Here is a 25,879-nt window from a genome sequence, read left to right on the forward strand (position 1 = left end):
TCATTTGAATTAATTTACTGCCACCTTGCAAGACAGGGATTTAAATTTACATGTGTTCGATCTAACAATACTGTGAAGAATTTTGAGGAATGCCCTCTATTGAGGCTCATTGGTAAACGCCTGATTTCTTAAACTTGGTGACTTTCCCAGGTTTCCCAAGCATGTCCCAGTTTCATTCTTGTATGGGGCTAACTTTGTTCTGATACAGACATCAGGAAGGAGACAGCCATCAAAATCCTTAGCAGTGGTCTCAATAAATGTAGAACCGTCTCCATTAACAAGAGACAAATGTAACCCATCCCTTTCGTGGGAGGTGTGAGCAGAGCTCTCCCTGTACCCTCGTGTGATCTCTCTGCAATCTCCAGTAATAAAGAACTGAAACCATCAGCAGGCTGGGCGATGCAGTCCCTTGGGCTGATGGGCTTCTGTGAGGAGTCTGGTCTTGCATTCAGGCATTTGCAGTCACATTTCTCTTAGCTCCACTTGAACTTCTACTCTGCTTTCTGAACAGCAGTTGAGGCCTGGGTTTGAATAGCTTTTTCCCAGCAAAGTAATGCTTACTTTTGGGTGGTTGTTACTGTGTAGATTTTCCAAGAAGAAATTCCTTGCAAGATGAAGAAGAGCAAACAAAACAAAAGTATCTTTATCTGTGCATACTATACAAACACTTTAGGGAAAGGAGAATAAATGAGTATTAATGCATCTGTGTTCTGTCTTTATCACAGGTGTACAGGATCCTCAGCATGAGAAGATAATTACTGTGACTACTAATGGAAGTATTCACAGCCCCAAGTTTCCACACACGTACCCACGTAATACTGTACTAGTGTGGAGATTAGTAGCAGTAGATGAAAATGTATGGATACAGCTTACTTTTGATGAAAGATTTGGGCTTGAGGACCCAGAAGATGACATTTGCAAGTAAGTTGCTTTTCCTTTATCTTACAAAAACTGAAGGGGGGAGGTGTGGGGAATGGAGCAAAAGTGTTGATTGAGCTTTGCAAAGGTGTGACACCTGCATGTCAATATATTGATAAAATGCATCTTTTAGATTATTATTTTCTTTTGCAGTGCTAGAGAAGGATTTCATGCTTGAAAGATTTGGGGTACCCCTATTCTTCCTTCTGCATTCAGTGTCTGGGCCACAGATATATTATGACACAAAAAAGTAAAATATTTAATCTCTCTCTCGAATAAAAGCTTTTACTTCTGAGAAAATATTCTTGACAGAATGGTAGAGGAATTAATGTCTAATTTTTACAGAGAAAATTTGGGTAAGCATGTTACCTGAAGTGCAGTTCAGGTCACTACACAAAGTACATCATCTCTGTTCACAAAAACTCCAACACTCTACTGCGCAATATTTAAATAGCCTTTAATGGTCAAGTTCTCAGTTTTCTGTGAAAAACCACGCTTACAGTATTGCGTTAATTGACATTCTTCAATGGTATTCTCTTTTTCCATCTACAAGAAGCATTCTGCCTGCTCGATCACTGCACAGGTTTCTATAGGACCTGTAGAATCTGTATTTCCTTCCTATGATTCACAGCTGAAGGCTTCAGAGCTTGGGAGAGAGACAGTGTGACAGAACGGGCATCAGAAGGGATGTAGTTCTGAACCAAGCCATCTGATTGATCATATTTTGGATATTTTGTGGGGCAGTAGGGGCTGACATTATATATATGTTTCCTGTGGGTGGATGAAAAGGGGAGAGAACTTAAACTCTTGTAGCCTGTATCTGTCTGCCACCACAGCAACACATCATAAAAAACCTCAATGTGTGAATAGTGATACATTGTCTGAACTCTTTTCAGTAAATTAAGTTACAGATAAAATATGTCATTTGAATGGCATATCCTCCTTTGACGTATTCCTAGAGAGGTACTTCACACCAGATGTTTCTTTCAAAGTAGTTTTCTGTTTTGTTTTGTTTTTCTGTTTGGGGTTTTATTTTTGAGTGCCTTATATACATATTCAATTTGATTCTTGCTTTCAGTTTTTCTAATTAACTGATATTTGGTGTTTGTTATATCTTGTATCAACTTTTGATAACAAATTTTATTTTCTTAGAGGTTACTTTTGCACTTATCCTTAATTTGGGAGCTGATATTCATAACAAGTGGGGAAGGTATCTTTCTTTCATAATTCTGAAGGGAATAATTGTCAAGGCCATGTAAAATATAATTAAAATACTTAGTACTATAAACATATGTTTGCTCAAATGAGTGCACTCCCTTTGTACAATAATTCTTTTCTTTAAATGAAAACTTAGCTTGCTTTTTCTCTTCTTTGCATATGGCAGAGTGAAGTGGCAAGTGAAAGAAAATCCAGGTAGGGTGACTCATTCGTCCACTTGCAAAGAAAAAAGTAAGATAAGTTAAAATATTTTTAATATTACAACTAGAATAGTATTTTAATGGGAGTACATTTATTTTAAGTAAACAATGTGCTGAATACAAAAGTACTGGTCAAATTAAGAAACGGTCACTCATAATCTTCACTCGGTCATAATCTTACTGTGCTCATATTTGTGCAGGGATACCAGGAGGTTGTATGAATGCAATTCCTGATAGGCTCACTATTGAGGGCACATTGGGCTTTTTGGCTTGGAAGATATGACCTGCTGAAAAAGAGAGATATATTGTTGTTTTTAGCCAAAAGAAAAAACAAAACAAAACATAGCTAGAGTTCCTATGAAATTTAAATTCAGTAACAGTCTAAGTAAAGGAAGAGAAAATGTACCTTGTATGATGTGAAGGGAGTATAAATAATTGACTAGTTGAGGAAACAGTTAAACTCTCTGTATTTTATCTGTGTAAAACATTTCTACATAGGCCAAGTGAGTTACCAGTTATCAGAGTAATATCTCTTTATAAGTAATGTCTTCTGTGTTTTACCTCTCATAATTCCCAATAAAATTATTTAATCTTTTTTCCAGTACCTTCTGTAGAAAAGCTAAGGGTTTTCATTTACTGCATCCCATAGTCTTTATTACTCTACCATGTTTCTGCCATCTTGAAAGACACAAATCAGTATTGTTGCTTTAGAGTACTCGACAGTTCTTTCAAAGCCAAGTTTATATGACAAAGGACAGAATAAAATATGATGTGACATTATAACTCTACAGTGACCTGATCCTTTAGTTCTGACCTATGTCTGATACTAGGTAAAAACTGCAGCCCATGATGTTAGACATTCTATACAACAGTGTACAGCTTGTACCAGGACATCTTTCTCTCCTCTTTAGTATATGAGAGGACTCCTGAGTTACCTCCAGTAGTCATTGTCACAGTTTTCAGTTCCTTTACCTGCTGCTTAAGATGCAAGTTCTGTGCAATGCCAGAGCTTTCTCCATCATCGCTGTGGGCTGTCCCTGTAGTCAACTCACTGGGCCCATGAGAGAATTTGCTGGAGTATATTAGTTTAAGTTAATTAGCAGCTTTTAAATCTCACAGTAATTCAAATATTGCTCACACATTGGGAAAAAAAATAAAACAAAAATGCATCCAGCTATATAAGACTTTTTTGCTTAACATAGTTCTGTAACAGAAAATCAGTGGTAGTGGTCCTAGGTGTATCTTGAAGCTATGTCAAGTTTTTGCCTGTATCTGGCTGACCTGACCTCCACACCTGGATTTATCCAAAGTCGGTTCTGAAATTTCAAGCTATTCTGTGAGGTCTTTTCATCTGGAAGGAATATCACATTTTACAGATACATTGAATGTATTAGTCTAGTCTCCACTTCAAATACTTTCCTCAACCTTAATCAGAGTGATCCTGTGTGGCTTTTTTTCCACTCTGTCTTCACTTGCAGTTCAACTCACAATATTTACTAAGGTAGAGCATTTGCATTACAGCAAATTCTATGTTTATGACCAGCCATCCTGACCCAGCCTTACCTGGAATGGCATTAACATGCATAGTCCTAATAGTTGTGCTAATTCTCACCAGTCTTAAGTATGATTGCTGTGTTCTGTATGTTTTAGAAACAAAGTTTAAATTATAGGTTTTTAAGAATAAACTTCTGGTATTTTGCCTGTGTTTCTCTAGGTGATTGTTGTCCTGGTTTTACAATTGTGATGTGTTTGAAATTTATGTAGTTCACCTCTGCATTGCTTAAAATACAGCTAATGATGTTTTTGATTTTTTTTTTTTTAACAATAGTTCTACTTAATCTGCACCGCATCCTTTCTATGGATAAAATGTTAAGAATTCTACTGTGTCCTTTTCAAAGTGAACACAAATGCCAATGTACGTGGAAACTGGATCCATGCATGTATCTCATTAGGTTATTTGATTGATAATACGGATATACAAATCTCTGCAATATTGCAGTAATTTCAGTCTTGTACGCTTTGACTTAATTTGTGACTTGCAAAAGAAAAAGGTTACGAACAAAAAAATCCTGCCAGCAAACCAAACAAAGAAAGAGAAGGATACAGTCTCCTGACTGTTTTGTGCAGTACTGTTCAGATGATATAACTGGCAGTGAATTTTCCTTACATAAGGGAATTTCTAACTAATAGAGGCATAGTGAATTTACATTCTCATGTCCACTCTTTCTGATGAAGAAAAGCAGCAGCTTTTCTTCTGCTGATATGACAGGTCATTATTTTCATGATGTTAGCCCCTCAACTCTGTTTTAAGCATGAGGCCATTAGACTTCTGTGCCTGACAGCTCCTATCATCAGGGAGATGCCATAACTCTTCTTGACCTGGAGGGACTGATTTTTGCTCAGTTGTTGCTTGTTGTCCACATTTGTTGCTTTCTGTCTCTGAGACAATGCAGTGGTAACAGCTTTGTGATAAACTCTGTGCCGGGAAGAACACAGATGTTACAGTTGCCTTTAAAGGGTAGTCTGATGTTGTGAGTAGGTTGTACATTGGAGCATTACAATGCAAGACTACAACAGGAAAAACAAACAAACATACAAACCCCTTTCTTACATTAGTAGCATGTCAGAGTCGCCCTCTCCCTGTGCACAGAATGGCTCTAGTTGTTCATTTTAGTGGTGGTTGCAGCTGTTCTTTCTAATCATCAGATGTTTACAGACTGTTTAACTTTTATTATCTATAATAAAACACAGAAATGTGTCACAAATCCAAAGTGCAATTACTGTAGATAAGATGATAAGGATAAAATACATGAGCAAAAGAACGTGGAACAAACCGATAGTTGAATAATAGATACCATTTGACCATCATCTTCATATTAGGATAGCTACACTCATTTCTGATTCTCTTCAGTCCGCTAATAATTTAAAGTATGAGCTGTGGTCTGTTTTGTGGTTTGGTTGGTTGTTTTTTTCTGGAGTGTGGAGGGTATTTTAGCAGCTGCATCTGTGAATCTGTTCATGTAGTTCTGTAAGTGAAACATTTACCTATAAAGCTTTGAAAGAATTCCCAAAGCTTGTCTAGTTAATATGTGCAATATATAGAATTTTTGCCAGAAGAAAACTGGTTAAGCTCAAGGCAGCTGTCAGTTCTAACACGGGGCATAATCTACATGAGTAGTACTGTGGCTTTTTCCTCTTCACATCAAATTAAATACTTAACTCTTAATACCAGGAATGTTCCTCCACTGAGGGTTCTTAGGATGATGCTTTACGATATAGAGTCTCATGCATTAAATACACTACCTCCCTTTTCCCTAATGTTTCTGTAAGCTCCTTGCCTTCACTTCAGATCTGGCCTGAACCGTGCCCAAGCTATTCCCTTCCATTCAGGAAACATCAGGCATCTGGTAGGAACCATAATCCAACCACCTTCAAGAGTCATACGTGTTCCTAATGAATGTATGGTTAGGAAATTGTTGACAGGGGCTAAAAATTTAGATTTGGCTTACTCTGAATCAAGTATACATGGAAACAAATGTTTTAAGAGGAAAGATACATACACTGGCTTTAGTCAGTGGCTATGAATAAGGAAAATAGTTGCTTCGCTGTCTTTTTTTTTTTTTTTGACATAAATTGTGTCAGCTGCATATTATGCAGTGATAAGTTATGGTAAACACAATAAAAAGGCCAAACCTTTTGTTATGTAATTCTCTAAAGAGACCTTTCTGTGTAATATAAGACACAACGAATAACTTACAACATGTGGAGCTTCCTTTCTTGCAATTACTACAAATCTGTACATCCAGCATGTGGAGTAAAATACAGATGCATAACTGCAACCCCTAAGTGCTTCAGTAAAAAAGAAGACAGATGTTTTGCTTCTGTTTGGCCCCTTGTCTTGGAAGCACCTTACAGCATCAACAGTGCGCATTCATGAAAGAATAATGTCAGCATCTTTTTCTTTTAGACAGATGAAATTCCACCCCACACCTTGCCCCCTGGAGAAAAAAAAAATATAGATATATTTTCTGTTTTGCCTTGAGTGCATTATAGAGACAGTATTGATGTATGTGTGAAGAACATGCTAATATCAAGCATAGATTCAGGAAAAAAATTTGGCTCTTCATGTAATGTGAGAATTAATTCTGGGGCTTTTTAGGGCAGTGAGTTCCTTATCGAAGTCTAGTTCCCAAAAATATTTTTTCTGGACAGCTGATGGGCTGTCCTTACTGTCAGACAGTCCTAAATGCTTCTTGTGGCCTGTGATTACAAAGGGTGAAGTTATATCTTGGGTAAGTACAAAGTTCAAGTTGGCTTTGAATAACTGGACAAAGACCTTTAAATGAACTCTGTATTTAAAGAGGAACTGGTGTAGACATTGTTCATGGCAACTCATGTTGCTAAGTAGCTGGGCTGCTGGGATCTGTGCTCCCCCCCTCGCCCCCCTTCCCTTCTGAAGACGCAGGGGTTGCTGCTGCCACTGTTGTTTGAAAATTCAGAAAACACTCAGCACCAAAACCCACGGACTCTGAGAGCAGAAATTAATGTTACAGTGAAAACCAGTCCTTGAAGCTCTTCTCTTACAGCTGTTGCTTTAGAATGTCACTGTGTTCCATTTTAGCCACCTGTTTTTTGTGAGAAACTACACATACGGGTGGGCTGGGCTCTGTTTAGGTGATTCGACATATCAGTGATACATAAATGCCTCTTTCATCATTGGCTATAACTTTTTCAACAAAAGTGAAATCATACTAAAGTTAAAATTTATTATAGCTCTGTTCTGCGAGTCAGATCCGTTTGGATAGGATTGATTCCGTTAATATATGAACTCTCATTCCTCAATACAAAATTTCTTTTTTACTGTTTTTTTTCCCCCAACGCGTAAATTACTTGTTAATCATTTTTATTCAAAGTCTGAAAGGGAGTCATATAATTTAAATGGCTGGAATGAATTTTAGCATTCAGGTGCCTTAGATTGATTGAAATACTGATAAGAAAGAATCGTTATGAAATAGCTAATTTAAGTTGAAGTCCTTGGTAGGAACTTTGATTACTAGAGGCATGAAGGTGGCATTTTAGGAGGAGTATGTAGAAAATGCCATAAAACTTGTGTTAAGGCAAGTAATTTCTTCTGGAGTTTGTGGGGTTGGGTTATTTTTGTTTTTGATTTTTAGTTGCTCAATCCATTTGCAAGACAACATGTAATACCAGTTCAAGAGAGGTTTTAGCTGAGTGGAATTAAATGGAAGATGAGAGTAGGGGATGGGGGGATCAAAGTTTTTAAAAAGTTAGATTAATTTAGGACCAGGGTCCTTTGGTTATCTAAAAATTGTTCTTTTACATAGAAAGAAAAAATATTAATACTACAAGGTTATTTCTTTCATGTGAGTTCAGTTGAAAGAATATTATTTCAGTTTAGCAAATGCAAAAAGTTCAGTAGACTGATTCATCCTGTTTTCTTATGTTTTGAACAAAAAATAAGTGGTTTTTTTGTGTCAAAATAAGTATCTGGATCTGTTTCTTTTCAATTCTGATTTCACTGAACAAAATTGTGTTTCCTTGTTGTTTTTTGTTTTGTTTTGTTTTGTTTTTTTTTTTTAATTATTATTTTATTTTTTTCAAGAAAGCTCTTTTCTTTGGACTTTCCATGATTCCAGAAAAATGTGACTCGCTGACTACCAAATGATTCAAACACTAACTCATCTTGTAGCTGATCCCTTTCTGCTGGTTTAGCTATTGTCCGTGGTTTACCCTGTGGCAGAGGTGTGTACTTTATGCAGAAGTATAAACATTCCTTTGGGTTGTCTACTGCTTATTAAAAGTTGCTGGATACCATTCTCATGATAACAGTTTTGTAAATGTGACAAAGCAGATATTGCAGGCAGTAAACAAAGATAAAAAGTAGAAAACCTAAATGCAGTACAGTTACAACTGAGACACATATTTCTTAATCTTCAAAAACCGTAAACTCAGTTCTGCAGAAAGGGTTTATACCTGCAAAATTGTACTCTCTAAGAAAATCGGAGTGCAACATAAGAAAAGGAAAGAGAAGGAGATGCTTGTCTGAGCAGAATGGGAGGACAGCATAGCCTACATGATGTGATCAAAAGGACACGCTGCACAAATGTAGGGGTTATCACTACAGTCTTGCCCACCCACTTTTCCCTCCTTTACAGTAAGTGCAGTGTTCATTTTTACTATCCGCTGTTGCTGGAGGACACTATAATGGATATTATTTTGCAAGTAATTTAAAATCTATTTACATAGCCCAGTTGAGTGTTAAGAGAGTGATTGCTGATGAGTGGGCAGTTGACTTAATCCCTTACTCCTTTTTCACACCAGAGACTACACTCATTGACTTATAAAACATTTTAGGCTCCTTAAAATTCCTTCCTGGTCCTCTCAGTCTCAAGCAAGCTCTTTGAATAAAGTAAACTACGTCCACAGTATCAAAATATTTTTGTAAATGGTCCTAATCCTAATTTATTGCTTCTAAAATTGTTTCACGTTACCATAGTTGGCTGTGTTTCCAGTGCTGTAGAATGAAGTTATTTTCTTTGAAAATGAGCATGGCACTGCTGGGTCTTGCTTCAGTCTAGGGTGCTCAGGGAACCACTGTTATTGATGGAGTTCCCCTGCTCCCACCCCACAACTTATCAAAAGATAGAAGTAAACGTCTACTCCAAGGGGGCACGAAAACACGCTGTGAGCCATCACCACCTGAGCTCAGGGCTGTAGACAGACCCTGTAGCCATCTGCAGTTTCTGGTGTGGCTCTCTTAAATCCTGCTGCCAAGAGAAATGCAAGCTGCAAAGGCAGGCCTAGCAACATAATCTAAAGTTACCCTGCATCTAAATATTCCAGTTTATACATAGCATGCCCTTCCTCCCTGATGTTTCCTTGTTACTGAAAGTCTAAGTACAGTTAAGCCCATAGGCCCACTGTCAGGTTTATAAGCAACTTTGTCCCGTTTCATCAACAGGAATAGCAGGCATACCAACCATCCTATTCCTAGATGGACAGTTGTGTTTCTTCACCTGTTACACAGCTTTTCTTTTTTCTCTTCCCCCTCTTGTCCTCTTCCTTTCCTTTCTCCTTCTCACTAGATGATGTGGTTGCTTCTTTATGTGTGCCACCATTTTAACAAAGTATTTTACTCTGATGAAGTTATAGTAGACTGCATTACTAACAAATACTGTCAGACAAATCAGTAACAGTCCTGTCTTGCACTTGATGCTGATCCATTAGGATAAAGTGTAAGTGAAATGTAACACAATTTACATTAATCTGTTCTCATCAGGGCATCTGAGAAGATGCATATGCATGAGAAACTGAGAAAAGGAAGATTACTTATTATTTAAAAAGTTAGATGGTCACATGGGAGTGTTTTATGGGGTTTATAAGATAAAATAAATAGATCTTTTCCTTTTCTGACAGTAACATGAGAAGAGGGAGTCCAATAAACTAGCAGTGATTGTGACAAAGTACTGCTTCAGACTAGCCTTTGATTTATACGCTGTGGCTGGATTAAAAATAGTTTTGCATAATTTCATGACCATTAAATTATAACTAGTCAAACTGAAGTGAGAGGAAACACCTTACACTCTTTAGATGAAACTATCTCCTGCTAGGGTTGGGAACACATTGTTTCTGCCTCGTGCTATTTGACTGCTCAGCTACGTTATAGGGATTTTTCGCTTTCTGTTCAAGTAGCAATTACTAGCCTGTCCTGAAGCAGGATATTGGACTTCAAGACAAATGGTCTGTCCTGGATTGATAAATCCTGTGTGCTAGTGTAGCAGCCATGAGACCATATGTTATTGTATCACTGAACTAAAGAAATAAAGATGCTTTCATTGAAATAAACGTAGATAGAGCCCCAATCTCCATCGAGGTAGCCAGGAGAGAGGGAAAAGGAATAGAGGAAATGACCAAGTATGTAATGCTGCTATATCATCAGAGGGTTCTTGAGGGGAAGGGGTGCTGCCTGCACTGTCCTGGGTGAATCTTCACATGCTGGAAATGCCCCGTAGGAATTTTTTGTTTGTTTGTTTTCCAAAATATGTTTTTGGATATTGTTAGGAAATTGCTCGGCTAGTAGTTTCCACATCATTAACTGGAGCCATCGCTACATTCCAGGATGTAAGGAATGTGCATAAAGAAAAAATTACCATTTGGGATACTAGGATAAATATTTAAAATGCTGCTTGAAAAACAATGGTAAAAACATGATTAGGGATTCACAGAAGATGGAACAGACACATTGACCACTGCGAACAGTGTGAGTAAAGCTAGAAATTTTATAATGAATTAGAAAAAATGTTTTACAGCTTTGGCTGTTGATATGAAGTCTGATCTCCACTAATGTTTTTGGTTTCATACAAAATATTAATCTGTACAGGAGGGACATATGATTTATTATGATTGCTGTAATTCCCAAGGTAAATATACCAGACTTTACAGAGATGCACTGGGAAAATTTGATAAGGCATTTCGTTCTTAAGATCTGAAGAGTGTAGGATTGTATGATGTAGGATCCTTACTGAGCTGGTACACTCTCTGGGAGCAATGGGCTGCCTATGAAGGGAAATGTGCTTTGGAGAGCATAGTGTCCAGTATGGCAGGACCCTGAATTCTGATAGCCATTTCCACGTGGTGTTGTACTGTAAGTACATAATCATAATAAATTGTACGGGTATTTCTTTGCGGGAAGTGGGTGAAGGACAACAGAGAATAGGAGTACTAGTGTGCAGCACAGTAAGAATATTCGTACTACCATTTATGTTATATGCATTATTATTTCAACTCAAACTTTCACATGATACTAAAGAAATCTATGGTCCACACATGCAGTCAGTAGCAGAAAGCAGACATACTGGAGGTGAAACAGTACGAGAAAATGTTTCATGTAGATGTTCTCTATTTTCTAGTCCTTGAAAAATAATCTTTCCGAGTGACTTTTTTAATTCTGTGGAAAATCTTTTTTACTCACTGAATTTTATATGGCTACAGGAGAATCTGTAGTCAAATAGGAAAAAGGTAAGCACAGCATAGTAACCCCGAGCGATGGAAACTCATGGAGATTTACTCCCCGTGGAACTTCTTCCTTTGCATTTTAAGGTGAAGGCCAAGGTAAGTAAATAGACTGGAGCATCATTAGCAAGCTGGTTCGCATGTGTTAGTGTGTTTTTCTAAGCTCTCCAGTCTTCCCAAACTCATCTTTGCCTTTGATACATAGCAATAGTAATGTTGGTAAGAAATTTCATGCACTTGTTTGTTTTGTATCTCTATTCTACTCATAATGTGCCATTTTTAGACCAAATTTAACCCATATTGAAAGAGCTAAACACATTCCTGACTGGCATTGGGAATACCTGCCATTCTTTGATCCAAGAAGGTAGGTATAGATAGCTTCTAAGAAATTCATTCAGTCTTTTAAAAGGAGGAGTTTGGGAAACCATCTTCCTTCCTCCTTACTTCCACTTTTGATCTGCAGGATTATAATGTCTCATTCTATAAAAGATTCTTATTCAAGTGCTTGAAATAATGTATCAGTAGAAGTTACATCAGTATAAATTAGCTTGTAACAGGCGGAACAGGACTGAGTTCGGTGGTTGCTGTATTCCTGAAAATACATATTTACATGCTTTATCCGTATCGATAGTTTAACATATGCTTAAATAATTACAGGGTTGCTGTCTGAAGATAGAATTGTTTTGTTTTAGAGCCTGAAGTACATTTACCAATGTATCTAGTTCACAGTTGCTTTCTTGTGGAAAAGTTAATGCCCCTTCCTTCCCACAAGGCAGAATTTACTCTCAGAGACTATGGGATGGTGCTTAAGATGGATATGTAAGTGCTTACCAGTACACCTAGATACCAGTCACAATGATCGATTTCCTAGAGGTGTTTGTGTGTCAATTTACTAGTCATCAGGGAAAGGGTAGGTTTTCAGCAAGACTTAGTTCATCAGTTGGCACTGAAGTAAGCTTTTGATGCAAAGGAGTGTTTTGGGGAAAAGGGTGGAGATGCATTTCTTTGGGTTTCTTATTTTTGCATGCAGTGACTCTACTTCACCAGGTGACAAAAGTTCCTATGCAAAATGTATATGTTTTAGCTTCACATGATGCCTCAACTTTTCAGCAGATTCACTGAAAATGGAAATATGTTTTCTGGTAGACTGGAGAGTGGTAATGCAACTGTTAATTTCTCCAGATCAAACAACCAGCGCATCCTTTTCATGAAAAGTGTTCAAATGTTTGAAAAGTAGAATGTGGGAGTTCGAACTCTGTCATGTTTTTCCCTTTTGCTTGCCGTGCTGTAAATGTATATTTATGATCAAAGTGGCTTACAGTGAATGAAGGGAAAGAAAATTGAAATCTAAGGATTAAACTTTTTTTTCATGTATCCTAAATAACAAGGTAGAAGTACAGAGAGAGTTGTGCGGTTGTGTTAGAAGCCTTAGGCTGTTACTAATCACTATGAGGGAAGATTAAATAGAGAGAACCATGGCAACCATCTAACATTTGTGAATGAATCTGTGTTTCCACAAGGCAGTTCCTGATGTACAGTGCTGCATATTCTAAAATAGATGTATTCAAAGTAGGTTGGCGCAGAAACTGCAATCCATGTTTGGTGAATGGCAGTTAGAAATGTTCTCTGTTTATACCTTGAGTATCTTTATTTCATGGAAAATGTAGACATGGCAGGATACTTGTGGTTTTATGCTCATTTGCTGTATTGGCTGGAAGTGATATCTATTGCTGGAAGTGATGTTTGTGTATAATTAAACGTCATTTTCTGAGTACAAAAAACTGACCTCATCAGTTATTTATTTGGATTATATCTGGGTATGCTGTTTCTTTCCAGTGACTGTTAGAACACAGTGTGTGTAGGATCAGCAGATACAGGTACTACTACGGAAAGTTATTTCATGCCAAATCATTGCTGTTCCCATCATTTTTTCTCTGTTTTTACATTAAAACATTAAGCATAGCAGAAAACATAGAACATAACTGTTTTCTCAATTGTTGAATGATCTGTAATGATATCCAAAGGAGTTTCCTCTTACAGTAGAAGGCACTGTCAAATCCTCCTAAAAAGAATGAATGCTAGGGGTGAATTGTCTATGCTGTGAGCCTGAGGAACTGGAGCCAAATGACTCTGGTTGACTTTTTCAGCAATTGCTACTGGAAAGAAAATCCAGAGGGAATATTTTAAACATTTAAAATTTTATACCAGGTAGTTTTCGAAAAACAGTTTCATTCTGTTATCCTGATTTTACTGTCACTCAGAGTAGACCCAGTCAAACATTTCTGACAAAATTGCGTGGAATCATTTTTATTAAACTTTTAACTTGCGTGGAGTATTTGCTGGTGCTGCCATAGTCACCATTTCAGGCAAGGTGCCCTCTCCCTTCCATTCCTCCAGTAAATTTACTTTCCATATCATTTGAGGTTTTTGTTTTTGTTTTTTTTTTTTTTCTCTGCCACCTGGCTGGCAAGTGGAGTTATTAATAACCAACTTTTACTGATGTGCACTACTAGTGGTTTGTGATTTCAGGAATCTTGTATCTACTGTGCTGAATGGAGTACTGGACTGAATGGGCCAATCTTTCCCAGTCTGAGGTTCATATAGATAATGTTGTCTGGCAACAAATACAAAACAGGATGATGTAAATGAATGCATTTGAAAGTCAGAGAAATTAATTAAACTCTGGAGCTTGCAAACTTGGGTGCTAGGTGGTTATACTGTCTGTCCTGGCCATATCAGAGGGGAAAAAAATGAATACCAAAAGTAACATTTCTTCTTACATAAACTGCAAAATAGTGCACAAGAACCTACAGCTTCATTATTACCAATTATTTAATTTTTGTGTTGTTTTGATTTTCATCTCACACTGTGTGTCTTCTGTCTCTGTGCCTTGGACTTTGAGGAAAACTTACTTTAGCCTCAGAGAGAGGGACAGTATTGGTAATAGGAAAGAAAGTTCTCCACCTATTGAATGAATGATGCAGTCCACTCTTCTTTTAACAACTGTACTGCTCTATCTGTAGACTTGTAGTTTGCCTGAAATCCACTTATTTCTCTGATCTAGCATGCCATTCTCTCCTCTTCTGCCTTCTTCCTTCTTGGGCTCCTCCCATTTTCCCTCTGCCCTTTGTCATAAGCTTTGCCTTCCCCTTGTCCCACCATGGATTTTTTGCTGGAGACTGTACAGAGTGTTGACTTGTGGGGAATAACAAGGCTGGTCTAAACAGATTGAGTCTGCCATTAGATACCAGGGATCTGAGTGCCTCTGTCGTGCTCCAGTGTTCCCTTTTCCATTCAGATAAATGAGAATCTGCTCATCAGAGCATTACTGGAGAGGTGGGTTGATTTGTGGAGGCCTCTAGAATCTATTGCAAATGGGTCTGACAAGCTTTGAACAAAACATCTTCAAGCTAAACATTCGGCCTTACTTTCCTCTATATGTAAAGGTAGTGTTTATTTCACAAGGACCAATATGATTACTTGCAGATGTGATTTAAAAGTGATCCAAGAGGTGAAGACTATGTCAGGTGTTGCCAACACCCTTACAGTTCTGTCTATACAAATACACAGTAAAGTCAAATGATGGTAAACTAAAAATTTTGTTCCATAGGAAATTTAAATATTTCAGTAGCAAAAATGAAAAGTATATCAAATGGAGGTGGAAGAAGGAGAAGAAATTTTCCTTTATAATGATGGTGTTAAATTTTTCTTAGAAAAAGATCAAAATTATATTCTCATGATGGCAGTTTTCAGTAATTTCCAATGTTTCTGAAATTGTAGCTGTCCGAATAGAAACCATCTAGGTTCTATTCAATAACAGTTTATCTGGTGAACTGCCAGGGGACCTTGAATGCTTTTGATCTGCAACTGAGGTAGGTATTTTGGTGTGCTATGCCAGAACCAGGAAAGTTGTCAGCTTCCTATTTCTTCATTTAAAAAAAAAAAAAAAAAAAAAAAAAGTTGAAACGGATTCTCATCAAAAGGGGAAGGAAAAAGATATTTCACCTTTCACAAGCTGTTTTAATGGGTGTACTAGTTTTTTGTCTAGCATGCATCTATATACAGATGGAAAGGTCCAACATCACTGATACAGCAGTGTTTTACCCTGTGGGTTTCTGCTTCTTACATTCATTGATATATCTGTGGAATTCCAAAGGCAGAGGGAAGCCACAAAAAGGTCACAAAACTGCAAGCCAAGGTAAACAACCTGTCAGAATATGTTTAGCAAAAGGCAGTGTAAACCACAGAAAAAATATAGAAAGGAGAGAAAAACCTACTCCCTTAGAAAATACATTTCCTGGTTGGAAAGGCATTGAAGTTGAGAGTCGCTTCTGCTGCTTCCTTGCTCTTTTCCAATAACTTGTTTTTGTTCAGATTGCTGCTTCAGTCCACGGTCCCAGGCACCTAGGCCATAGGGAAGAGGAATACATGTTCTGCAGCAGGTATAAGGGAAGGCATTGTGGGCATCATGACTAAAGGTAATAGTGTCTCCCATCCCAGGAAAGGAGACTGGACAACCTCTTTGTTACTTAGTAATATTTGAATAACGCCTTGAACACAGACACAACACCAGAGCATTTCTTTAGTCACAGTCAAAGAGGGTTGTGTTTTCTCCTTTCTACACGGCACAGAAAATAAAGATTCTTTGTTTAGTTCAACGTCCATTTTAACATTTTTTACTGCATTGCAGTTGGAAAATAGCTTCTCAGTTCTTGGTTATTTATCCTAGTTTTCTTGTGTTTCAAGTACAAGCTTCTCTTGATGGGGAAATCATTTCAGATGGCTATGCCATTGTCCCTGCTGCTCTTTAGCCCTGTGACGTGAAGCTGCAGAATCATGTAGCACAATCTTGTAAATGCATCTGAACCACTTTGTTTTGTTAATTTGCACAGCAAGTTCAGACTTCAGTCCAGATGTGCAATGCAAGGAATTTTATTTGCACAGAAGATTCTTTTGGCAGGCTCTTGGAGCACATTTAGGTTAGATAATTAACAGGAATAAAGTTACTGGCTAAAAATGTCATTATGTACAGGAAACATGTGAGGGAATTTTCTGTTGATGTAGACAGAATTTCTAAGGATTCCACTTGCTGATGGTGAAATATCTATATTGTGCAGGGAGCTCCACCTACATCTGTGTTCAACAGTAAGAGACCGATACTTATATCTCTTATATTTGCTTATGAAAACAGAAATTGTTTTCTACAGCACCATACTTGTTTGTTGAACATGAAAGAACAGAAATCCTCTACAGGTCCTGAGGGAGACATTGCAGAAAGGGAATAATCATTATAAACCATGCCGTATGTACTGTACCGTGTTGCCATAAGAAAGCTGTATTTGATTGGCTTATAAAATAGGTTTTAGTAAATCCCTTAAATAGTAATGTTGGTAACTGTGCACAGTGCAGTGCAGCGCTAGTGAGTGCTATGTAATGATTAGAGTGTTTCCAGATTGATCACGTAGAAACAAGGGGATTTCTGATGATCAGGATGGTGTTGGGGCAGGGCAAGGATGATTGAGAAACCTCTCAATCAAGGTAACACTGATAACACACAGAAAAATCAGAAATTATTTTGATTACAAATGACAGCTTGTTTACAAATACCATGTACAAAGATCAAGGAGAAAATAACTGAATCTAGAAGAAACACCCCAACAAATGGAATTATCTGAATTTGCCGTGTACATGAGAAAGCTGAATTTTATTTGGGGTTTTCAGGTATTTATTTTCCTTCATTTTACCTCTCAACTAATTGAACTGATTAGTATTTATTTTAAGGATCTAGGATTTAAATTAGGGCATTTCACTTTCTTTTTTACTTTAGGGGTACCAGGAGACCAAAGGGTGCAACAGACTCTGCATGTTATATAGAAGCCCTAACACCTGTACTATGCCTCACCCCTCAGATATCTCAAGCCTAAGCCAATAAATGTCATGATTAACTTATTCACTCCTTACAAACCAGAAAATTAGATAATTATTTCATATTCCTAACTAAAATAAATAAAAAAAAAGGGTTATCTTTAGAAACTTCATAAGCTGTCTTAAAAAAAAAAATAAATTTCAGTGCTCAAAATCAATTTGATAAATATGTTGAGCCCTGAAGTCTTAGTACAATTAATGTACCCATTGCCTTTGTAGTAAGTTGTATACCTGATCACAAAGTAAAAACACTGATGGATCAGTTAAAGGAATTAGTGTTTGGGGGAAAAAAAAGATGGTGATAAAGTAATTAGTATCATAAGTTCAACAAAGATTTAAACCTGTGGTACATGGCAGTAATGGATTTTGAACACGGTTAATGAGCATATTCATTGCATTCATTTTTAATTAAGTGGAAAATATACTGGTCCTTTAAATGGAGATAATAAATGTGCAAGTCAGTCTTGCACAAACATGCAACACAAGAATTTATTGCCTGCTGTCTAACTAGGGAACTGGGAATCATTATAAAGATTAGCTTTACTGAAAAAAAAAAAATCCAGAAAAAGCTTTAATAGAGAATGTTTATGAGGTAATAATTTTCACATTAAATATTGCTCGGCATGTTTGCTAGAGTGCGTGTGCATGTTTTTTTAAAATATGAGTATTTGCTATCATCAGAGGTAGGGCTGTGTGTGCCCTTGAACAGGATTCAATGCTATTTACCAATTTAGTGACATGAGGCATATTTAGTATGTGACTACACATGTAAGAGAAGATAAAAATATCAGAACCGGTGAAACTTTCTCAGAGGTGTGTTATGCTTGTGCTTAGAATACAAGCTGTGGTCTAAAAGTAAAACGATGACCCAGAAGGGTGCAGCTGTGAACTTCCAGGTGCTTGCCGTGCTTTAACCGACGCGCTCCCGCCTTCCCCGGGCACCGACCAGGCCACGCTGCTGCTGGGGCTCCGAGGGTTTCAGGCTGCAGCGGGGGAAATCCTGCTGAAATACTTGGTGTTTATTCTGTCAGTGGGCAGCCAGAGAACTGACATGAAACAGGTTAAAACACTGAAACCAGACATACCTTCTAGAGCAGTGGCTTTCAGTGTTTTTATGACTTGGGAACCCCCTAAACATTTCCAGTGGAAGCAAGGACCTTTGTGTGGCGTGTTGAAGCTTATTGATGACAGTTGACTGGCATTTCATGGTTACCTTTGATGGATCTATTTGAAGCTGTTCACAGATCCCCAGGGACGCCCAGGCCACATGTTAAAAACCGGTGAAGCTAAATCAAACTTAAGATGTTTCATTCTCTCACAGCTCCCAAGCCGTCTCTCTCTCATCCATAGTACCAAAATAACAGGTTCTTTCTGACACGCAGTACGCCTAGGTCTTTGCTCAACAAATGTCTCATCGGGATACGCATAAACCCCAAATGTGCACCCATGTTTCCCTAAGTCACCAGAACCTTCAGGAGCTTATTCACCACTGGTATTATGAGAGGGCAAGTTTTCCATACCAAAAAGCCCCTGAACTTTCACTGGTGACATGCAGTTTACTGCTAGTGATATTGCAGTACAAATTACTGTGCCATGCTTAGGCAATTTGAATCTTTTTTTTCTCTGACTTTATTTTGCCCTATCCCATATGTTGCAATTGCTTTCCATAAAAGGAGCAAACAAAACCATACTCCTGGGTCCTTTCAAAATGCTAAGTCTGCTTTTATTTTTTTAACCTCACTGCATGATTTTATAATGTATTTAAGTCAGTAGCAACTTGGAAGCTAAATTTAAAATAGCTGTCTTTGGTAGCATACATTCAGCGTTTTAAAAAAGAAAAAAAATAGCAAACTACAGAGTCAGTTTATTGATTAAAGCAGGAAGTTTACAGAAATGTTATCAGTAAATAAACATTTGATTTTCTTTTCTGTTCAGGTATGACTTTGTAGAAGTTGAAGAGCCTAGTGATGGCACTGTTTTAGGGCGCTGGTGTGGTTCCAGTAGTGTGCCAGGCAGACAAATCTCCAAAGGAAACCAGATCAGAATAAGATTTGTGTCTGATGAATATTTTCCTTCTGAACCTGGATTCTGCATCCATTATACACTTCTTATGCCAGTAAGTAACATGTTTCAGATTGGAACATTTCAGGAAAACAAAATCTTTGAAGTGGTAGCTCAAAATAATCTTTTAATAGTTTAGGATTAATTACTGTTTATTTCCTAATATTATAATAATAATAATAATGAGCAATCTGTCTTCCAGAATTGTACATTTTGTTTCTGTTTTTTTAACTTACTGAGTGTTCTTGTGGTTCTCTTTGGAAGGTTTTGGACTGGGAAGTTGTGGGCTCAGTTGTTTGTGTGGAAACTTCAATAAAATGTTTGCATTCCTAATACAGTACTGTGGAAAATTTTGGGTTTTTTCTAGCTTCAAGAAAAAGAAAAATCAGCTTAAAAATCAGCTGTGTGACATTGAAAGAGCATTGGGAAATTACAAAGATTGAAGACATTAATGTTTTTATTAGTCAGCTGCTATTAGACATACACAGCCAAACAATTATACCTATTTCAAAACCAGAAATGTTCTTATGCTTCTGGATTTTTTTATTATAGTGATAAATCAGACAATGCCTAGTACTCATTTTCCACTGCATTTTCCGTGGAAAAACTCTACTTCAGACTTCTCCTGAGGGTTGCTTACTGTTTGTAAATTGCAGGTATTAAACAGTAGTCATTGTCTAAAATGTGACTGTTTTTACAGTCAACATGTTTCTATTACCTTTTTTTCACCAAATGAATGATCTGTAATAGCAAAACAATGTTTGTAGATTTTTATTTTTTTTTTTTTAAGGATGAGATATTGTTCTGAACCATTAGAGTGGAGAAGAACTTGTTTTAGAATAAGTATTCCATATTTAAAGAGAGTAAGGAGTATTTTTGTTAAATTCCTCATAATTCATTTTGTGAATCTTCTAAGTAGTTTTGTGGTCTGTGGTACTTGGTTGGTGGAAAGTATCTGCAAGCTCAATAAAAAATTAATCAAAAGAATCCATGTTGTAACCCCACTGACATGCACTTCATTCAAAATGCATTTGGTTTGCTTACTGCTTTTGCCATTTTTACCTCTCCTCCCCATTTGCAAAACTTCAGTTACTGAGAAGCACCAAAGAACAATTCCGCGAATCTTTTCAACAATACATCATCTTCTGCATAATACATTTAGCGTACTGATGATGTCAGTGAAATGTAGTGTTGTGTGTGTGTGTGTGTGTGTACATATATATGTGTGTGTGTATGTTTTTTTTCTGTAGTTTTCCTGTAAGCATCTTTAAATATTTAGACCTAATTAAGAACTACTTCTAAAGCAATTAAATGTTTGATCTGCATATTTGACTCTTTGTGAGTTAGACCCTTTTGTTAGTACAATAGTATGAGCTGATAATGATGAATTTTGAAATTAAATAAAATGTCAGTCAGTCTCCAAACCAACTTGAAATATGGCCAGGTTTAAACTTTCGTACACCCGAAGGCAGAGTGTAACAAGTAAGTTTACATTTAGAAAATGCTAAAAGAAAATCCCTAAATAGATATATTTGTGGGCTGATGCCAAATTTCATTGTTGCAGCTCTAGTATTACATCCTACCTGCTACATATCTATCTGACATATGTATGATCCAATTTCTGTGGAATGGATTGAACAAAGGCACCTAAAAATACCAGAGTGTATGTATAATTATCTTTATGCCATGCTGTACAAAGAGACTGAGTTTATTCCGTGACATTTGATGGGGAAAATTGTTATAACATTTAAGTTATCAGCACTTGCAAAACAATTCTTTAATCTTCAAAATATTTACATCCCTTATTCAATAGACAAAATCAGAGCTGACATCGTAGGATGCATTTTCACTTCCCCGTTTTTCTCTGTGAACAAAGCTCATATAGCATAAGTATACATACAAAATGTTTTAGAAACTAGATGTGTTATCTCTCACATATGTAACAAGCAAGAGCAGCCCCCTTCATGTCACAGGAATTCAGAACTAGCTCCAAAATGTGCAGTATAACAACTGCTTATCAGTTTGTGAGGATTCATTTCCAAACCTCTCTTTAAAAGGGCTGTGATCTTTTTCATCAAAAATGATGTCTTAAGCCACACAAAATACAATTTCCCATTTCAGACTGCAGATTGTAAATGAAACCTGTATTGCTGAGTTTCAGGATTAGACCTGCTTCTTGTACCTAAAGCAATTGAAAACTGATGCCAAAAAAATGTGGGTTTCTTTAAAACTATAACGCTATTTCAGACAATATTTCAAGAGGAACTAAAATTTACAGCCTCCCTTCCCACCTCCCCGCAAAAAAGGTGTCAGCTATAGGAATGGGTGTAAATTTTAAATAATTCTTGCAGAAACATAACTGATTCACTTAGTGATTCATTTCAATGAATTGGTCCTAAACAGTTAATTTTTTTTTTTTCCTCATTTTTTGAGAAGAGGGGGGAGGGGGAGATGCCTCCTAGACTAGCAATGAGAGATTGTTTGGGGAGAAATGAAGCAAAACTGAAATAAAACAGTGCAAGCTTGTTTCTGTATTTGGAGGCCACACACAGAGAGGGGCACTGGACACATTTTCAGGTCTTTTAAAGAGCAAGAGAAATGGCTTTGTTTAAATCTGCTGTAATTTATCGTATATATTTTTTTTACTTTGTATATTATATTTCAAACCATCTTTTTACATGATGAATAAATAGAGGGAGAATGGCTATTGTGATCCGATTACTTTGCTTCTAAGATTTAGTCTCTCAAAAGGACTCTCAGCAGTTCTAATGCCAATAGATGCAACTTAATTTTCTAGAAAGGTTTACTGGGGGATTGTAAGGCACCGCTTAAAAGCAGTGCACATACTGCATACAAGCAGAATGCTCCCTGAGAAAAACATTAAGGTTTTCATCAGATTCTAGCTAATCACAGTTTAATAATTTTAATTTCTTCCATTTTATATTATGCACCCTAGAAACATCTAGAACTTTCTGTAATTCTGGCCTAACTCCACTTGCCTTTCCTTTGTTCTGTAGTTGCGAGTTAATTCTGTCTGGAATACCATAAAGTAGAAGTAAGTGTTGAAAAAGCTTAGTCTTACTAAGAAAATGTAGTTTGTGTTATTTCAAAATTATTATGCTACTTTCAGCGCAGCTGTTATTCTTAGTCACTCTTTTCATGCTCTACCCTGTCACTTATCTGTGCTTACTGGTGAGCTGCTTTATTCACTACGGGCTGCTTAGCGGTTGTTCTGCATTTTGACTATTCAGCTATGCATTTATTAAAAGTCCTGGTTTTGGCAGCACTATACCACCTAAACCCTCCTAGAACTTTATTGCAAAAACAATCCATATTTCATTTCTTTTCCCCTTCTTCTCACTTGCCCCCAGTTACAGCTCTAATCCGCGTAGTAGCCACATGCAATTGAGGGAAACCTTATAAATGCTTATAATATATGTTTGGGCTTCAGTCTTCCTAGTGACTTGTTTAGTTTAAATTATGTCAGTTACAAGTTTGGCAGAGAAAACTTGATGTAATAAAGTCCATTGTTACTTGGGGAGCGGGTGAATGGGATACTTGATGCCTGAGGTGCCATTAAGGAATGCATGACTGATTGCCAAAGTAGTTATTAATTATTCAGGGCACTCAGAACAAAGCAGCTCCAGTTAAAGTTGAAGCTGGGGGTGACTGTATTCCCCCTTTTTTTTTTGGCATATGGTAGCATGTCATTTGTCATCAAAGATCATGCCAAAGATCTCTGCGAAGAGCAGAGTTAACCCTCTTCTATGCAAGTGAGGATGAAGAGGAAAATCCAAGAAGCGGCTTAAAAACTGATCTCGTTTAAGTGACATGGCAGGTGTTTTGTGATTTTGGTGCAGTACCTGTATGGCTACCTGGAGTTCAATCCAAGAGATATTTTTTTTTCTTTTGATGCAGAGATGCTGTTAGTAGTGCTCTTGCTATTAACAGTAATGAAGATTGAATTTAATACCGTGCAGATAACCTGTTTAGGGTGTTCCAATAATTGTTACTTTATTTCATCCAAATTGACCAAGCTTTGCTCTTTTAGGGTTGAGCATGTTAATTTTGTTTGTGGAACCTTTTTAATTGAGCTTTTTTAATGAAAAAGGCAGATAAAATTCAAATACTAATAGGAAAAAGTGTGTACTAATGGAAGAGAAAGGAAAACTCTTACCTAATATTGCCTTCCTTTCAAAACTGCACAGATTTCACAGATATCAGGTGCGTATCTCGCATGTCAGTACCAAAGCCCGAGAGGCTTAACTTTGGCTGCAATAACTAAAAATCCATCCAGAAACATCATAAAGGACATTATTGATCTCCTAAACAAAGGTTTTTCTACGGTCTATTAAGAAGAAATCAAAAGATTTTGGAAATAACACAATTTCAGGGTTGTTTAAGCCAAGGTAGTATGAAGCAGTAGGAGAGTGTATGACTGTTATTTAGTGCTTTGCAATGCAACATGAAGTGAAAAAGGACTCTGAAAATCTTTCATGTGATGGGAAGGACTCTTAAATGAAACCTCTGTGTTCAGAGTTTCCACTGATTAGCCTGGATAAATCAACAAACTGCTAAAGATGCTACAGTGTGCAAATTAAGTCATTCAGTATTTTTTTGTGTGGCAAAAAGTTGTTGTAAATCAGAGAGGGGTTTGGACTAATTCTTTCCTTCAAGAATTCATTTTGCATTAAATTTGTGCTTGAGGTCTAAAGAAAAATTCCTTCAAAATTTCTTAAATGAGACATTAAAGATCATCCCAAAATACATAGCTAGGAGTGACGTGTTTCAGGTTAATCAAAAAACTACAAAAAGTACAAAACTGAGGATGGCTGTTATCCATGGGACTACAATAAGAGTGGCAAAAAAAAATAATAAATCCTTTGAAGCAGAGAGAACCTCTGAAGGATGTTTCCTAATCAAATCATAACATCTTGTTTTCCTGTGACCATATCTCATTCTATCACACAGACACCATAAAAAGTTCAAAAATTCTGTATATGAGAAGCAGACGTGCAAAGAGACAGGGTTAGAAATGAATCTAGCAAAGTTGTTCTAGCAAAACTGTCCTTGACCTGCACAGCCTGAGATGTCAGTGTGGGTTTTCTGAGACTCTAAAAGGAAGACACACGTTTTGAGCGAAACTGGTTGTCATTTAGTTCTTAAAGGAATGAATATACTTACATGATAGCAAGCTTTGTACTCTGAAGGACTAGGTTCCTTTCATTCTGGCCAAAATTTGAATATAGTTCCTCATGTATTATATACTATGTCTTTTGTATTTTATTGTGATAGTTTTACAGTGGCTCAGGCTGAAAAGAATCAGAAAAAATTTCATTGACTGTTTGTAGGACAAAGTAATGCCATTCTTGGATAGACTTTTTTTTTTTTTTTTGGCCCTACAAATTCACTGTATATTTGACTAAGATTTAAATTTATTGATTTTAGAATTTTTTTGTACATCCCACCCAGTTTCGCTGTGGCAAAAGATATTAAAAAATCAGCTGATTTTATTTCTAAATTAGTGGCAGTAATTTCAAAATTATATACAATTATGTTACTACACCTCAAATATCATGCTTTGTTTTTTCTATTCAATAACTTCAGTAGAATAGTAGAATTTCTTCCTGAAAATTTTAGGAGTGTTCAACAAATAACATACTGATTCTGGTTATGGAGCGTTCACATAAGTCTTAAAATTGTATTTCTGAAAGACAGTATTGAGGGGAAATAAAAACAAGTGAGGTAGAGAAGAGCTTGTGAAAACTGCTCTCCTTTTAGTCATCAATAGCATTAAGTACAAGCTAGATCACTCTGGCAACCTGTTTCAAGCAGAAATTATTGCCATAAACAAGAGATGGGGTACTGCAACTGTCAAGAAAAACCAGGCAGCTCCTTTTGCGCTTCTTTCCAAAATATGTCTTTGATCACACAGTAACCCTCTATTCCCACACAAAAGCAGATAGTAGGGTGACTCAGTGCAAACAATGTTTAACCTCTTTAAGTGCCCTAAAAAGTAAAAATGTTTAGAAAACATTGGAAAAGTATTTCAAATACGAGACAATCTCTTTTCTTTATTTTCCATAAATTACTAAAGGCTTTTATTAGGTTTCCATTTATTAATAAATATTTATATTGTCAGGGACTCTTTTTTTATTATTGGGAAACTTTACTAGTGTGTCTCATAGCATTTTGATGGAAAGTTCATGCATATTTATTTCATTTGAAAATGAGTATTGATTTTGCATGGTCTATCATTTATTGTAGTGTTCTGCAACAAATCATGCATATATATATGTTTTAATGTTGTGTGCTCTGTTGTTTTCAAAAAGTCTACAAGAGAAGGTAAAGATAGAAAGAAGAGTGGTTTTGCCTTGTCTTGAACAATTTAAAAACTCTCCTGGAATGTTGTGACTCTGGGAGTGGTCTAGCTGGTGTATGTGGGATCTTAAGTAACATTATTTCTCATTGGGAACAATCTGAAATAAGTATATTTTGCCAGCTGATGAGAAAATAATAAAAAA

At 36.7% G+C, this 25,879-nt stretch overlaps 1 protein-coding gene across 1 annotated transcript in view; it reads left to right on the plus strand.

The window, feature by feature from the left end:
• Nucleotides 1-25,879, plus strand: part of PDGFC (platelet derived growth factor C) — a 136,583-nt gene that overhangs the window by 79,307 nt on the left and 31,397 nt on the right. The window contains exons 2-3 of the mRNA XM_033007279.2: nucleotides 726-921; nucleotides 19,230-19,410. Coding sequence (XP_032863170.2) covers nucleotides 726-921; nucleotides 19,230-19,410 — 377 coding nt within the window. The remainder of the gene's footprint in view (nucleotides 1-725; nucleotides 922-19,229; nucleotides 19,411-25,879) is intronic.

Source organism: Tyto alba, unplaced genomic scaffold (genome assembly GCF_018691265.1).
Source record: "Tyto alba isolate M040663 unplaced genomic scaffold, T.alba_DEE_v4.0 Super-Scaffold_6, whole genome shotgun sequence".
NCBI classification, from domain to species: domain Eukaryota; kingdom Metazoa; phylum Chordata; class Aves; order Strigiformes; family Tytonidae; genus Tyto; species Tyto alba.